The following is a 17,861-nucleotide window of genomic DNA, read 5'->3' on the forward strand; positions in this document are numbered from 1 at the left end:
TTTGTTTAGTGACTGTTCAGAGTTACAGCGGAGCTGAAGAAAGTGACCAATGACCGTTTTTCATGCTTACAACCTGTTGCTGCATCCCCATGGTCACTTGATGAAAATTCGACGGTGGGCAACTGACTCACATTTCCGACAACTGTAATGTACAAGGATCATGTGTTCAACTTTTGCACTTGTGTCTTCGAACGGTCACTAAATGAATAACTGTAAGCTGAGACCTACCTGTAGTTTATTCAGATGTGACGAAAAAGACTGAAGAGGAACGGATCAGAAGGGAAAGGGAGGACGTGTTTGAAACCTTTAACAGATTAACAGAGTTGGAAGGGACCTTATAGGTCATCTAGTCCAACCCTCTGCTTAGGCAGGAAACTCTACACCACTTCAGAAAAATAGCTATCCAACCTCTTCTTAAAAACTTCCAGTGTTGGAGCATTCACAACTTCTGGAGGCAAGTCATTCCACTGATTAATTTTTCTAAATTTCTCCTTAGTTCTAGGTTGCTTCTCTCCTCGAATAGTTTCCACCCATTGCTTTTTGTCCCATATAGACACTGTTTACATCTATGTGCCTGTTGATGGCAGATGTTTGCAACAAACACGGTGGCGATTGCCGAGCGAAAACCAATTGCAAATGTAATTTTTGCACAGAGGTTTTAAAAAGACGATACGTACGCTTGCGGGCGGATAAAAGGGGGAAGCGGAAAGCCAATTATTTAAAAACCTTGAGATTGAATGCAGATCAAAAAGTGCAGATATATATAGAAAGAGCTTGCCGGATGAGGCGTGCAAACAATGCCGAGATATTTCTTCGCTGGTGCGGTAAAGAAGCGCCTTTCAATACCAGACACCGATGACAAGCTGCAAGCCACAAAAGACAACTTTGTGGGCATGATTAAGTACCGCATTACCCTGGATGGGTTTTTCTACCCAACGGTGGGAAGGGGATGGGATGGAGGGAAACACTAACAAAAGCAGCCTTGACGGAGAAGTGGAAGAAGGATGAGACATTTAACGTCGGTGGCATTGAAGTGGAAGGAGACAAGAGGCAAAGGGCGGGGGAAAGGGACCTTGAAATCCATCATCCTGGGCATGGGGGCTCCTCAACAGCTTCTCTGAGTTCTGGTGGAGGGGTTCCAGCCTCGTCTTCCTTTGTGTGAAGAGCTCAATCTTTGTGTGAAGAATTAACAATCGAGTGGGAAGATGGCAACTGGAGAAACACAAGCACATTTCTCAGACTGTGACTCACTCACTCAATCCATCCATCAATTAGAATAGAGCCGGAAGGGACCTTGGAGGTCTTCTAGTCCAGCCCCCTACTCAAGCTGGAGAACCTACGCCATTTCAGACAGGTGGTTGGTTCGGTCTTTTCTGAAAAACTTCCAGGGATAAAGCATCTACAACTTCCAGAGGCAAGTTTCCCCTTAGTTCGAGGCCGGATGTAGGCTAGCAAGGTCGCTCAACAGCGAGACATTGGTAAGCAGGTACAGCCGCACCTGAATTTTCTGTGTTTGCATGAGGAAAGTACCGTATTTTTCGGAGTATAAGATCCACCTTTTTCCCTCAAAAAAGAGGCTGAAAATCTGGGTGCGTCTTATACACGGAATACAGCATTTTTTTGCCTCCAGAAACCCCGCCCCTTCACCAAAGTGGCCATGCAAAAAACGGCCCATTTTTCACTAAAGGGGCCTGTTTCCCTCCCCCAAATGGCATGCATAGCCTTTAGGAGGCTTTCAGAGTGCTCCTGGGGGGTGAGAAGGGCAGAAACGAGCGAAAAACGGGCTGCTTTTTGCTCAATTTCTCCCCCCAACCCGGCCCCCAGGAGCACTCTATAAGCCTCCTAAAGGCTATGCATGCCATTTGGGGGAGGGAAACAGGCCCCTTTAGTGAAAAATGGGCCGTTTTTTGCTCGTTTTTGCCTCCCCCAAGGAGCACTCTACAAGCCTCCTAAAGATTATTCATACCCTTTTTTTTTTTAAAAAAAGGGCCCGTTTTCACGAAAAACAGGCCGTTTTTGGGAGGTCTGCAGAGTGCAAATACTATTTTTTTAAAAAAATTTGCCTCTTCAAAATCTTGGTGCATCTTATACTCCGAAAAATACAGTACATCTTACTTCCCCTGTCCTCATCACTTTCTGTAGAGCAGGGGTGTCACACTCAATTTCATTGAGGGCCGCATCAGGGTTGTGTTTGACCTCGGTGGGAGGGTGCGTGGCCAGCTCAACATCACCCGTGTCAGAGGTGCCTGTGGTGGCCCCCAGCGCTCTGCCAGCAAAAACGGGCTCCCGAGCTCCGTTTTCCCCTGCGACGGCCTCCTGCAACCTTCTGTCAGCGAAAACGGAGCTCCGAAAGACCACCCGTGACTCTCGCAAGCTGCGTTTTCAGCTGCAATGGCCTCCTTCAACCTCTGCCAGCAAAAACAGAGCTTGGGAGAGCTGCCCGCGGCCCTCGCAAGCTCCATTTTTTGCTGGCAAAGGAACCACAGGCCGGTCCCTCGCTGTTTCCAGGGCAGCCCTGCAAGCCAGATCTAAGCACCCCGCGGGCCGGATTTGGCCCCAGGGCCTTGAGTTTGACACCCCTGCTGTAGATGGACGATTTGAGAGCATCCTGTCGTATTGCATTAGTCTGGTTTAGAAGCATTATGGCTTCGGACAGGAAGGCGATGCAGAGAGTGGTGAGGACAGCAGAAAAAGATTATTGGCAGCTCACTCCCTTCTATCCAGGACGTGGCACATAAGCGATGCTTGAGCAGGGTCTGCAAGATTGTCTTGGTAGATGAATGAATGAATGAATCTGAAAGGGACCTTGGAGGTCTTCTAGTCCAGCCCCCTGCTCAAGGAAGAGAACCTTTACTATTTCAGATAAGTGACTGTCTAGACCAGTGGTTCTCAACCTTCTCAATGTCGCGACCCTTTAATACAGTTCCTCATGTTGTGGTGACCTCCCAACCATAGAGGAGTGGTGTCTCGGTTCCTAAGACCATCGAAAATATGTGTTTTCCAATGGTCTTAGGCGACCCCTGTGAAAGAGTCATTCGACCCCCAAAGGGGTCCCGACCCACAAGTTGAGAATCGCTGGTCTAGGCTCTTCTTAAAAACCTCCAGTTAAAAACCCATAACTTCTGGTGGCAAGCTGTTCCACAGGTTATTTGTCCTCACTGTTAGGAAGTTTCTCCTTAATTCCAGCCTACTTATCTCAATTAGCTTCCAACCATTGTTTCTTGTCTGGCCTTCGGGTGCTTTGGAGAATAATTTGACCCCCTCTTCTTTGTGACAGCTCCTCAAGTACTAGAATCCTGCTCTCAAGTCCTCCTTAATTCTTCTCTCGAGATAGCCAAACCCAAATCCTGCAGCCGTTGTTCATATGTTTTAGTCTCCAGGCCTTTGATCATCTTAGTTGCTCTTCTCTCAACTGTTCCCAGGAGTTTTCTTGGCGGATGCTTGATTCGGCTGTCATTTATTGATTGCTTGTTTGAGCTGGCCATTCCTTCATTGGGGTAAACAGAGAACAACCCCACTGCCTTCTCGCACTGATGGTGTTACCTAGTTGGGTCATAAAACGTCTGCAAGAAAACAACCAAGCTCAGAGAGCACCAAGGAGCCTACACAAGAGATGGGGGGATGGGGGGAACAGTACCCAGGGGCAGATAATAAGGACTTGATGGAGGAGGAGGAGGGTTCCCAAAAGGGAAGACATCACAACTTGCAATTGAAGTCCCACCCTTTTTTGAAAATGTGCTATAACATATGCAAAAATAGCAAGAGCGCTTAGTCTTATATACTGCTTCACGGTGCTTTACAGCCCGCACTAAGGAGTTTACAGAGTCAGCTAATTGCCCCCCACAATCTGGGTCCTCATTTTACCAACCTCAGAAGGATGGAAGACTGAGTCAACTTTGAGCTGGTCAGGATCGAACTTCCTGGCTGTGGGCAGAGAGTCTGCAATACTGCATTATAACCACCGTGCCACCACGGATTCCTTCCTTCCTTCCCTCCCTCCCTCCTTTCCTCCTTCCTTATTTTCTTCTTCTCTCCCTCCCTCCCTCCCTTTGCAAGCAATAGAACTTAGACTTATATACCGCTTCACAGTGCTTTTACAGCACTCTCTAAGCGATTTACAGAGTCAGCCTCTTGCCCCCAATAATCTGGGTCCTCATTTTACCAACTTTGGCAGGACAGAAGGCTGAGTCAACCTTGAACCAATCAGGATCAAACTGCTGGCAGTAGGCAGAGTCAACCTTCAATAGCTAAAGCACTTAGACTTATATACCGCTTCGCAGTGCTTTTACAGCCCTCTCTAAGCGGTTTACAGAGTCAACCTCTTGCCCACAACAATCTGGGTCCTCATTTTATCCACCTCGGAAGGATGGGAGGCTGCATCAACATCGAACTCCTGGCTGTGGGCAGAATCAGCTTGCAATACTGCTTTCAAACCACTGCCCGCCACTGTTCTGGTTGCTAGGGGGATGCCCTCATGAAAGCGTTCTTGGCAAGTAAAAGGATACCCATTTTTTCCCCATCCGGTGCAATTGTAACCAATCTCGTCTATTAAAATAAGAATATTCCTGAGAGCAAGCTCCATGTATGATAAAAAATACTTTATATGAAACCGACAAGATACAACGTAAGATATGCAGAAAGATGCTTAAGAAATCTCTGTTGCAACAACAAAGTTTTTCTTTTTAAAAATAGAAAAAGGTCGTGCTCAGGAATCCATAATAATTAGAACAGGGTTTCTCATCCTGAACTATTTTAAAAGGGGTGGATTTCAATTCCCGGAATTCCCTAGCCAGTATGAGGAATTCTGGGAGTTGGATGTACGGCTAACTCCAGTATCATTATCATCATTTAACAATCCCATAATCCTTTGCGGGGTGGAGTCTGCAACTGAATGGAGCTAAGTGTTTTACTGGCCGGATGCCCTTCATGTCGCCAGTGCGGAGTTTTGTTCGGCAGATATATTCTCATTGTGCCCAGAGAGAAATATCTACCTCTACCTAGGATCGAACTCACAGCAGCCTCCTGATTGTGAGGCAAGAACTCCATCTCTAGGAGTCACAGCACACCACTTCCTATGTTTTATGCTCACTCCAGTATGGCTTCCCACAATTCCACCCGCCATAATTCCCCAGTCATAATGGGAATTCTGGGAGTTGAAGTCCACCCCTCTTAAAGGAAAATCCAAATTCTATCCTTTTGCCCAAAAGAACCTAATTTATATAAATCGAACGTAATCCAGCGGCTGAATTGTTTCTGAAATTCAGATTTCGCCAACTCCAGCCCCCAACGGACCTCCCCCCCCCCCGTCTCTCTCTCTCTCTCTCTCTCTTCCTGCCAGATGTTCTAGATCCCACCCATCTCCTAATGAGGAACATCTGCCTTTTCTTCCTTCTCCCAGCTGCAGGTGTGATTGTGGGGCCACCTTCAACCCTCCCTCCCTGCATTACGGAGGAACCCTCAAAGCAAGAGGGGCTGGGAGTCAGGGGCACCGTTTTACGGTGGTTTGGCTCCTACCTCTCTGACCGGACGCAACGTGTGTTGACAGGGGAGCAGAGTTCGACCCGGAGGCCACTCACATGTGGAGTGCCACAGGGGTCGGTGCTCTCGCCTCTCCTGTTCAACACATACATGAAACCGCTGGGCGAGATCATCCGTGGTTTTGGGGTGGGATATCATCTGTATGCTGATGATACTCAGCTATACATTTCCACCCCGAACCACCCCAACGAGGCCGTTGAAATGATGTCCCGGTGTTTGGAGGCCGTACGGGTCTGGATGGATGGCAACCGACTAAAACTCAACCCCTCCAAGACGGAGTGGCTGTGGCTTCCGGCCTCCCGGTTCAATGAGGTGCTTCCATCTCTGGCCATTGGGGGCGTCCAACTAGCCCCCATGGAACAGGTGCGCAATTTGGGCGTCCTCCTAGATGCCCGGCTGTCCATGGATGACCATGTGACAGCTGTGGCGAGGGGGGCGTTCCATCAGGTTCGCCTGATGCGCCAATTGCGCCCCTTATTGGACCGGGATGCCCTACGCACAGTCACCCATGCGCTAGTGACGTCTCGCCTGGATTACTGCAATGCTCTCTACATGGGGCTTCCCTTGAGATGCACTCGGAGACTACAGTTGGTCCAGAATGCGGCCGCGCGGGTGATTATGGGGAGGACTAGATACTCCCCTGTAACACCTCTCCTGCGCGAGCTGCACTGGCTTCCTGTGGTCTACCGAGTGCGTTTCAAGGTTTTGATTATGATCTTTAAAGCGCTTCATGGCACAGGGCCTAGTTACATGCAGGATCGCATCCTGCCCCACACATCCCTACGACCAATTCGCTCACACAGAGAGGGACTTCTCCGGGTGCCGTCCGCCAAACAGTGCCGGGGGGCGACACCCAGGAGCAGAGCCTTCTCTGTGATGGGCCCAGCCCTATGGAATGACCTCCCCCGTGACATCAGGATTACTTCTGATCTCCGCTCCTTCCGTGTACAGCTGAAGACCCACCTCTTTCAATTATCTGGCCTGGCTCAATCGTAATTTTTTTCTTATTCCTCCTAACTGTTTTTAAATTGTATTTTAAACGTTAAATTTTAATTGTATATTGGGTTCTTACAATTGGGGTATTTTAATGCTGGTTTTTTAACTATCTATATGATGTAAATTGTTACCTCCTCCGAGTCCGTGTCCGTGTATGCGTATGTATGTTTTGTATGTATGCCTATGTGTTTTTGTATATTCTCTATGTTTTATATGCCCCATTGTACGCCGCCCCGAGTCCTACTTGGAAAGGGAGCGGCTAATAAATTCAAACTTATGACTTATGACTTAAGAAAAATCCACCCGGGACGAAAATCAGTGTGGTGTTTCGTGATGTGCAGATGTGAGACAATATTGTGCAAGAACCCGAATTCCAAGTACTATCTGTTCCCTGTGCCATTTTCAATATATATATATATATATTTTCGGGGAACATGCAGGAATCTCCTCACCTGTGGTCTAAATCCAAGGTTTTTTCCCCACACACGACACCGCACAACACAACACCACCCTAGTTGGAAAATCCAATTGCAAGAATTTTTAAGGCTCCTTTTTTGGGGGAGCTATTCCTGGGTGTCCAAAAGACAGATCAGCTGGCAACCAATGAAGGCAGAGGAGGACCGAAGTGGCAGGGTTGTTGTCGGCCACGTGGGCAACGGTGTGTGTTCTTCCTCCAATTCCTCGGTGGAGCAACGCGGGAAGTGAGTAAGGATAAAGGCCGCAAGCTCTGGAGATCGGTCATCGCCAGCGACATTTCAAGATGCGTCTTCTCGCTTTTTAAGAAGAGGAAAACAGGAAAGTGTCAAGAGTACCAATATTCATAGACTGGAATAGACATGGCAACAGGTGAGCCAATGGGCATGGGTTGGATAGACGTGGCAACAGGTCAGCCCAAGGAGGGCTGTTTGGAAACTGAAACAGTATTTGCTGGAGACAGCTAGGAGCCTGGGCGTGACTTAACTCTGTAGCTCTGAGTCTGTGCTGAGCTCTAAACTAACCTGCTGCTCTGAAAGTGAAACTAAAACTCCCCTCTTCTGCTTGTGTTTTGCTTACCACATTGGAAAAACCTGTTTTGGTGTGGTATATTTACTTCATGTGTTGTATTATATATAAAGAGAGGTTAATGAATCCTGCTGAATTAAGTTACCTGGATGTGTGCTTTCAGGATGTGATTGAAACCATATCAGCGCACAGAAAAACTTTGGGAAAGGACAGCGACCGTGTTTGGGTATTGGATGGCGGGTAGAGGTTTTAGCTGGGATCTTGCCCTGCAGAACCCTTGCAAACATTCATTGGTCCAAAATGTTAGGAACTGTTTTTTCAGCTGGCAATTGCATATGGAACTTTTGCTCCAAGCCCTGATGCCTTCTGATGAGCTTCCAGAACACGTTTGGTCCAGTGATGAAGGCACCAGACTAGAAAATGGGTGACTGTGAGTTATAGTGCTGCCTTTTAGGTATGGAAGCTGGCTGGGTGACTTTGGGCCAATCACTAGGAGACAGTGAGTCTTTTCACAAGCATGAAAGCTGGCTGAGTGACTTTGAGCTAATTACTGGGGGACTGTGAGTTCTAGTCCTGCCTTAGGTATGAAAGCCGGCTAGATGACTTTGGTCCAATTACTAGGAGACTGTGAGTTATAGTCCTGCCTTGGGCATGGAAACTGGCAAGGTGACTTTGGGCCAATTACTAGGAGATGGTGAGTTCTAGTCCTGCCTTAGGTATGAAAGCCGTCTGGATGACCTTGGGCCAATCACCAGGAGACGGTGAGTTATAGTCCTGCCTTGGGCATGGAAACTGGCGGTGACTTTGGGCCAATTACTAGGAGATAGTGAGTTCTAGTCCCTCCTTGGGCACAAAAAGCTGACCATAATACGGTTACAAAGTCCTTTTGCCAAGCTCCGTTAAAGACCTTTAAGTTGTGTCATTTTTATCTCATGCCTTTTATCTCTGTTTACTTGAGATCCCAATAAAGCTTAAAATCCTTTTAATTGAGCAGAAGGCTCATGGTCTCTGGACCTACAAGGACGAGTTGCCTGGGCACCCGATCACTTCCCCCGACACTTGACAAAGCAGCATGTTTGTGTATGCAATTTCACAAGTCAAAGCACCCATATGCTCACACCCCAGCAAGAGGGCTCGGTCATTTCCAAGAACGGATAAAGCGTAGCAGGATTTTATTCCAGTCACTCTTCAATGCAACTGCTATGTTTCCCCAAAAATAAGACCGGGTCTTATATTAAATTTTGCTCCAAAAGATGCCTTAGGGCAGGGGTGTCCAAACTTGGGAACTTTAAGACTTGTGGACTTCAACTCCCAGAATTCCCCAGCCAGCTCTGCTGGCTGGGGAATTCTGGGAGTTGAAGTCCACAAGTCTTAAAGTTCCCAAGTTTGGACACCCCTGCCTTAGGGCTTATTTTCTGGCTACCGTATTTTTCAGAGTATAAGACGCACCGGAGAATAAGACGCACCAAGGTTTGACCAAAATGGGCCCCCTTTTTGTTCAAAAAAAGAGCACGAATAGCCTTTAGGAGGCTTGTAGTGTGCTCCTGGGGGGTGCAACCCCCCCAAAACGATCAAAAAACGGCCCTGTTTTTTGCCAAAAAAAGGGCATGGATAGCTTTTAGGAGGCTTATAGAGTGCTCCTGCGGGCTGGGAGGGGAAAACTGAGCAAAAAATGGCTTGTTTTCTGTTCATTTCTGCCCTCCCCAGCCCCCAGGAACTCTCTGAAAGCCTTCTAAAGGCTCTGCACGGCCACTTTGGTGAAGGGGGAGGGGTTTCGGGAGGAAAAAAAATGCTGTATTCAGTATATTCAGTATTAGGGGACTGGAGACTAAAACATATGAGGAACGGTTGCAGGAACTGGGGATGTCTAGTCTGATGAAAAGAAGGACCAGGGGAGACATGATAGCAGTCTTCCAATATCTCAGGGGTTGCCACAAAGAAGAGGGAGTCAAGCTATTCTCCAAGGCACCTGAAAGCAGGAACAAGAAGCAATGGGTGGAAACTAATCAAGGAGAGAAGCAACTTAGAACTGAAGAGAAATTTCCTGACAGTGAGAACAATTAATCAGTGGTACGGAAGTTGCCTCCAGAAGTTGTGAATGCCCCAACACTGGAAGTCTTTAAGAAGATGTTGGATAGCTATTTGTCTGAAACGGTATAGGGTCTCCTGCCTAGGCAGGGGGTTGGACTAGAAGACCTCCAAGGTCCCTTCCAACTCTGCTATTATATTGTATTGTATATAAGACGCACCCAGATTTTCAGCCTCTTTTTTGAGGGAAAAATATACAAAAAAATATGGTAGGTCTTATTTTTGGGGAAATACGGTACTGGATGCCTCCGTCTGGCTGATAATCTTAACTGGGGCTTATTTGGGGGGGGGGGGAGAGCTCATATTACGAGCATCCTGAAAAATCATGCTAGGGCTTACTTTCCGGTTGGGTTTTATGTTCGGGGAAATACGGTAACCCTCAACTTACAACCACTCGTTTAGTGACAACAGTTTGAAGTTACAATGGCATTCAAAAAAATGAGTTATGTCCGTTTTTCACACTTCCGGCCACTGCAGCATCCCCGGGGTCATAAGATCAAACTTCCCAGCCAGCTTCTGACAAGCAACGTCAACAGGGTAAGCCAAACTCGGTTAATGACCAAATCATTCTTTTAACACAGGGGCCTCCAACCTTTCAGACCTCAGGGACCACCAAATTCATAATATTAAATCCCGTGGACCGCTAATTATGATTTGCCTAATGACTGGCTGGGCGGGCGTGGCCAGGTGGTCATGTGACTGGGTGGGTGTGGCCAGGTGGTCATGTGACTAGGTGGGCGTGGCCAACTAGGTGTCACTCACGTTGTGGGGGCCGTAGTTTGAAGAGCCTTGATTTAATGCAATATAAAAAATGCAAATCATTTTCCTGTGGACCACCAACATTTTCTCAGGGAGCACCAGAGGTCCACGGACCACCAGTTGGTGACCGCTGATTTAACGCGTGCAGTAGATTGACTTAGGAAGCACATAAAATGGGTCAAAACTCACTCAGCATGAGAAACGTTGGGCTCAATTGTGGTCGTAAGCCGAGGACGACCTCTAATAACCCACTTTTCTCCCAACCAAATCTAGTCTGTTTTTCTCCCGTCCCTAGCCAGGAAAAAAAAAGGTAATTTTCTTTGCCCTACTTACCGGGAGCGCTTCGGACGGTATCGCTATCCCCATCTTCACGGTCACTCTGGTAGCCTTCCGGGGCACTGTATCGCTCGCTGCCCAAACTGCTCTGGCTTCCCGATTTGGTGCTTCCCAGAGTCCGCCCGGTGCTCCCACTTGGCGATCGGGCAGCCTCGCCACTGGAAACTGGAGGAAGCAGAAATGAATTTTAAACGTGATCTCGAGTATGAAAAACAGCCTTATTGTTAGACAGGAAGCTAGTAGGGCAAAATCCCAGTGAATCAAAACACAAAATTGAATACCACTAGCGCTTAGATTTATATTCAGCTTCATGGAGCTTTACCGTCCTCTCTAAGCGGTTTACAGAGTCAGCCTCTTACCCCCAACAATCTGGGTCCTCATTTTACACATCTCGGAAGGATGGAAGGCTGAGTGGATCTGGAGACAGTCAGGATCGAACTCCTGGCAGTGAGCAGAATTATACTGTAATAATGCATTCTAACCACTGGGCTACCATCCACGATGAGAATGAATGAATGAATGAATGAATGAATGAATGAATGAATGAATGAATGAATGAATGAATGAACCAACCAAAATCCATCTCCACAGTCAAAGCAAAAAACAACAACCACAAGAAGTTTTGGGCTCAATTGGGGTGATAAGTAAAGAAAATGTATATTTGATTATCCATGTAATAACAGCAACCAGGGATTATATTTGCCCAAGAATGGAAAAGTGAAGAGATTCCTATGGATGAGAATGTGATCAGGAAAATATTAGAATGTGCAGAGATGAATAGACTAACACTTGCAATAAAAAAGAAGGAGCAAACTGAATGTGATAGTATATGGGAACTATTCTACGGATGGTTAGAGAACAAATATGAAAGTTAGACATGAAAGTAGATTTGTGAAATAAAGAAAATATATTAATAGAATTAAATAATTTAAGAAGAGGATTGTTATAGTATCAGATATGTTATGTACATCAGAACATAACATGAGCAGATAAATAATGAGTATGGTTGTACGTTGTAATTGTTATTGCACAAGATATTTGTACCCAGGCAAAACACTGTGTAATGGAAGATGGATTGTTTATTTTAAAATAAAATTGTATATATATATATATATGGCTTAAAGCCAAAGACCACAGCCTGAAGATGGCGAGTGAGATCTCGCTGAAATGTTGCAAAGACAATCTCAATCTTACATGGGAAAAGACCCGAATACAACAAAACCAGCATACCTACACCCGTGAAAATCTACGAAAACACCACACACACACACACACACACATAAATATTGAAGTTGTAAATCAAGGACTACATGTAATAGCTTTTCATCGTCTTCTGTAAACTTGTCCAATGGATTAATTCAGAAACCACAAGAAGTGTGAGGTCACAATTACGCATATTTGCACATTCTCTAACAGTGCGTTCACTCACCCGAGTCTGCTGGGTGCTTCCTGATCTGGAAACCCTTTGATCCCATGGACAAGGACCGATCGTCAAAACTGGAGGAGCTGATCTCAGAATCGGAGTCGCTGTCGCTGGAGACAACTGCGGGAAAACAAACAAAATGGTGGGAAGGGAAGGTAGTCATTCGTCTCACTTAACAATTGCATCTCTTAATGACAAAATTGTGGACTTATGTTACTGTTAATAGTAGTAGTGTCAACTTGTAAAGCTTTTCCATGTCTGTTATCAAGTTGACATTGGAGGAAAGAGGGGAGAGAATTCCACACATACCTTCGGCTAGAGTCGGATCACAGATTACTACAGCAGGCTTGTGAGGCCGAAATTTTACAACCTGCTGCAGCACCTTGTTGGCGAATGTGATTTATGACACAGACTGAGGGGAGGGGAGAAACGGAGGTAAAGTTCAGTCATAATTTAACTGAGGTTAGATAAGTTAATCTCTGCGGCTAAATTAGTCACACGGTTGTTAAGTGACTCCAACTTCCTCATTGATCTTGTCTGTCAGAAGATCGCAAAAGAGGGTCGCATGCCCTCAGGACACTGCAACCGTCATAACTATGAGTCAGCTGCCAAGCATTTGAATTTTGATCTCGTGACCACGGGGATGCTGCAACGGCCGTGTGAAAAACGGTCACAAGTCACTTTTTTCAGGGTTGTGGTAACTTCAAATGCTCACTAAACGAATTGTTGTAAGTCGTGGATTACCTGTATTAGAACTAGAGGGACGTGACTTGAAATTTGGATAGCACAGCTATTTATTCTATATATCTAAAAATGGCTCTGTGTGTGAGTGTGTGTGTTTGTATTTGTGTTTGCGTTTGTGTATGTTCCAGCATAACTCTGGAACCCCTTGAGCAATTTCAACCAAACTTGGTACACCGATGACCGACTCTCTGGAAACAAATACTGTTTCCAAAGTATTTTTGTATACAAAGTATACAAAGACACCCCTAACACCCCTCAAGGGGTGTGTGTTCTGTTAAGATACAGCCTGTTGTGCCTTAAAGTGGCTTCTACTGTACAGCACAGTGGAGTTGCCATGGTAACAGCTTCACAGTACTCCACAAGGGAGCTCTCTCTGGTAAGCGGGAAAATCCAATATTAGAAATTACGTTTGATCCGGACATTTTTCCCTCTATAAATAAATACCCGGGCAACCCCGGGTTATCAACTAGTGGTATAATAAAGTTAAGATTAATGTAAATTTTAAGTAGTGCTTTTTGAGAATTTGGAATAGACGTAAACCCAAACCACAGAGGTTTTCTTCTCTTCAGGAGAAAAAATGATAATTAAACCAATTTGGTTGACTTGTGCCAAGCGATTAAACCAGTGTTTCTCAAACTTGGCGACTTTAAGTCCTGTGGACTTCAACTCCCAGAATCCCCCAGCCAGCATAGCTGGCTGGGGAATTCTGGGAGTTGAAGTCCACAGGACTTAAAGTCGCCAAGTTTGAGAAACACTGGATTAAACATTCCTTCAAAAAGGAACTGTCTGAAAAACAAGGAAAAATCTCACAAAGGAAGGTTTTACTTGTCAATTTTTTAATGTATGCTCAATTGTTTGGAAGATTTTAAAATAGATTTAAAAAAGAATTCTGTTTTGACAGATGAAAAGCACCGATTTTGAAAAAGACTTACGCGCTGTTGATGAACGTATATACAGTAAATTGTTACTGACAATGAATCAAGAAGATGAATATGTGTCCAGATTTTATGCTTAAATGGGAAAAGAGGTTTTGGATATAAAGGCACAGTAGTCCTCGACTTACAATGACAATTTGAGCCCAGCATTTCTGTTGCGAGACAGTTGTTAAGTGAGCTTGCCTCAATTGTACAACCTTTCTCACTACACTTGTTAAGTGAATCACTGCAGTTGTTAAATTAGTCACACGGTTGTTAAGTGAATCTCGCTTCCCCATGTCAGAAGTTTGCAAAAGGAGATCTCGTGACCCCGGGAGCGTCATAAATATGAGTCTGTTGCCAACAGACGTTTGGTCGTTAAGTGTGAAAAATGCTCATAAGTCAATTTTTTTCCAGTCATTTTTGATGGTCACTAAATGAACTCTTGTAGGTGGAAGAATATTCCACTTATGGAATATTCAAGCAGAATATTTCAAGCAATATTCGGCTTGGAAATTGGGGAAACGGGTGGACAAATAGACAGAAATTTACAATGAATTATAATTCAAACAAAAAATTTTATAAAAGGATGTACAGATAGTGTCCACTTACAACCATTCGTTTAGTGACTGAAGTTACAACTGCGCTGAAAAATGTAACTTATGACTGTTTTTCATACTTATGACTTTTGCAACATCCCCATGGTCACATGTTCAAAATTCAGACTCTTGGCAACTGTCTCATATTTATGATGGTCACAGTGTTCCACGTGATCCCTTTTGACAAGGCAGACTCACTTAACAACCATGTTACTCCCTTAACAACTACAGTAATTCACTTAACATCTGTGGGCAGAAAGGTCGTAAAATGGGCCCAAACTCACTTAACAATGGTGTTACTCAGCAATGGAAACTTTTGCTTCATGATGGTCATAAGATGAGGACAAACTGCACTGTTGGCCTTTAACCCCATTTATTCTTCTTTATCCTCCCTTAATTTTGTATTTTGACTTTTTTTTTAATTTTGGAAACTTCATAGAATCCTTTAAAAAAAAACTAGAAATCTGCAGGGACTTTGTATTTTAACTACTGTTTTTTATTTTTTACTTTGGAAACTTCATTGAATCCTTTAAAAAAAACAACCTAGAAATCTGCAGGGACTTTGTAATTTAACTTTTTTTTTATTTTGGAAACTTCATCTAATCCTTTTTTTAAAAAAATTAGGAATCTGCAGGGACTTTGTAATTTAACTTTTTTTTTATTTTGGAAACTTCATCTAATCCTTTTGAAAAAAAACCTAGAAATCTGCAGGGACTTTGTATTTTAAGTACTGGGTTGTTGTTTTTTGGAAACTTCATAAAAATCCTTTTTTTTAAAAAAAAAAAAGCAAAACCCCAAAACCTGCAGAGATTTCGCAGCTGTCACAAGCTGAGCCTGACTCAAACACGCATATGGTGCCTGTTAAATCAATTCCGATGTTCTTTTTTTTTTTAAAGGAAGGGTGGGGGGAAAAGGAAACCACCCCTCCCCATCCACCCCCAAATCTAGGAGGGTGTATTAGCACTAAACCTCATTACCAGGCTTCCCACCCACCCCCCATCTGGCATTTCTGCTTTTTTTCTTGCAAATTCAATTGAAAGGAGACAAGCAAAAGGTACAAGCCTCAATTTAACTGACAAAAGACCCAGGGTGGCTATTTGAACTGGGAAATTGTTCCCACTTTACAGTGGGAGGGGGGAATCCACACCCCCTTCTGCCATTTAAGCAGCCCGCAGGGAAGGAAATCTGTAGAGGCAGCTGTTGGATGGGGAGATGAGATTAGGGAGAGGGAGAATTAAAGCCCCCTTGCCAATCAAATTGCCTTCCTATCATCTAATTTTGAGCTAAATTTAGTTGGCAGGCTGGCCCCAGGAAAGGAACCTCTGGCTGGGAATGTGTAAAAAAAAGGAAATTGCTTAGAACATCGTATATCACGGCTGGAAGGGCCCTTGGAGGTCTTCTAGACCAACCCCCTGCTCAAGCATGAGAACTAATGCCATTCCAGACATTCCACATTTCCCAGCATACATGCTTTAAGATAGGTCGACTTCCACTCCCAGAATTCCCCAGGCAGCATGCTTTAAAGCAGTGTTTCTCAAACTTGGCGACTTGAAGTCCACAGGACTTAAAGTCGCCAAGTTTGAGAAACACTGCTTTAAAAGATGGTTGGACTTCAACTCCCAGAATTCCCCAGGCAGCATGCTGGCTGGGGAATTCTGGGAGTTGAAGTCCACCCACCTTAATATTGTGAAGTTGGGCTTCTGTTTCTCATTCCCAAGATCCCCCATGTCTTTATTATGGGGGGGGGGGAGGCTAACCTTTTCCCCTGGCCCAGGTATAGGTGTGATCCATCCTGCTGCCCCGGAGCTCCAGCGATGATGGTTCCGGACCAGGAGGAGGGCGCCGAAGGTGGATTTCTTTGGGGGTTTTGCCGCTGGTCTCTTTTAATGGCAGGATGCATTTGGGGAGGCCTTTAAAAAACCAGGCTCCGGATCGCTTCCAGACCTAAGGAAGACATTTAAAAAGAGAGAGGGGGGGGGGGAAGTTCAGTGTTGGGGATGCTCCTTTATTTTTATTTATTTTTCACTTTATTTAATAATCATTTTATATTCATCCAGGCTTGCAAAATTAATGTCAGCCTTCCCACACAGAGCACACGTAACAAGATGAGATAATTCTACTTCATTGTTAAACCTACGTTTGCAGAATCTTGCATAACTGATTGTGTATAGGTGAAACAGGATTAAAATTGTGGAAAAAAAATTTTTTTTTGTTAGCCACATCCCTGAAGCATTTCGTAATGATGAATAGAATAGAATAGAATAGAATAGAATAGCAATTAGAATGGAACAGAAAGGAATGGGGATAGGGATAGGGATAGGGATAGGGATAGGGAAGAGAAGAGAAGAGAAGAGAAGAGAAGAGAAGAGAAGAGAAGAGAAGAGAAGAGAAGAGAAGAGAGCAATTAGAATGGAACAGAAAGGAATAAGAATAGGAATAGGAATGAGAATAGAATAGAATAGAATAGAATAGAATAGCAATTAGAATGGAACAGAAAGAAATAGGAATGGGAATAGAATAGAATAGAATAGAATAGAATAGAATAGAATAGCAATTAGAATGGAACAGAAAGGAATAAGAATAGGAATAGGAATGAGAATAGAATAGAATAGCAATTAGAATGGAACAGAAAGGAATAGGAATGGGAATAGAATAGAATAGAATAGAATAGAATACAATACAATACAATACAATACAATACAATACAATACAATACAATACAATACAATACAATACAATAGCAGAGTTGGAAGGGACCTGGGAGGTCTTCTAGTCCAACTCCCTGCCTAGGCAGGAAACCCTACACCATTTCAGACAAATGGTTATCCAACATCATTAATTAATAATGCTATTATTTAATGTTGTTCCTTAACAACTTAATATTGTTCCTTAACAACTGTGGCGAGAAAGGTCATTAAACGGGGCAAAGATCACTTCACATCTGTCTCGCTTAGCCACAGAGATGTCGGGCTCAATTGTGGTCGTAAGTCGAGGACTAGCCGTAAATGCATTTTATAGAAAGCCAAGGGAGAAATGTTCTGGGCATGCGGCTGAAAAGACATCCAAGCCAAGAGAAAAGTAATTTCAGTTAAAACGAGGGTCGAAACCTCGCGGATGATAAGAGGACACGAGAGCTGGTCCCCATCTTCACCCCGTCCACTTCTGGCGAGCGCGCACTTTTCCTTCCAATTTAGATTTTAATACAGAGATTGGGGGAGGAAGGGAACTTATTAAAAATATATTTTTAATCTGTACAGCCTGGCACAAAAGGAAGAGCAGTTGTCAAGGAAAGGAAGGCGAAACTCTGAAACTCAATTTAATTTCTGCCCGCCGGCAAAAGCTCATCAAAAGCTCAACGAGATCCTCGGAGGGCACACTTTAAACCAGTGTTTCTCAACCTTGGCAACTTGAAGATGTCCGGACTTCAACTCCCAGAATTCCCCAGGCAGCTGGCTGGGGAAT

At 44.6% G+C, this 17,861-nt stretch overlaps 1 protein-coding gene and 1 long non-coding RNA gene across 3 annotated transcripts in view; one reads left to right on the forward strand and one right to left on the reverse strand.

Annotated features, from left to right (window-relative positions):
- Positions 1 to 17,861, forward strand: part of LOC309388304 — a 276,665-nt gene that overhangs the window by 167,811 nt on the left and 90,993 nt on the right. The window lies entirely within an intron of this gene.
- The window catches only part of RPH3AL (rabphilin 3A like (without C2 domains)), a 41,162-nt gene continuing 29,741 nt past the window's right edge, over positions 6,441 to 17,861 (reverse strand). Inside the window, exons 6-9 of one of the 2 annotated variants that reach the window (XM_081945490.1) lie at positions 16,157 to 16,343; positions 12,149 to 12,262; positions 10,717 to 10,884; positions 6,441 to 7,307 (exon numbers count right to left, since the gene is read on the reverse strand). In XM_081945490.1, the coding sequence (XP_081801616.1) occupies positions 7,273 to 7,307; positions 10,717 to 10,884; positions 12,149 to 12,262; positions 16,157 to 16,343 (504 nt within the window). In that variant the 3' untranslated portion in view covers positions 6,441 to 7,272. The remainder of the gene's footprint in view (positions 7,308 to 10,716; positions 10,885 to 12,148; positions 12,263 to 16,156; positions 16,344 to 17,861) is intronic. The other variant, XM_081945489.1, reaches the window with a different exon arrangement.

This window comes from Natrix helvetica (genome assembly GCF_964273705.1).
Source record: "Natrix helvetica genome assembly, chromosome: 2".
NCBI lineage: Eukaryota > Metazoa > Chordata > Lepidosauria > Squamata > Natricidae > Natrix > Natrix helvetica.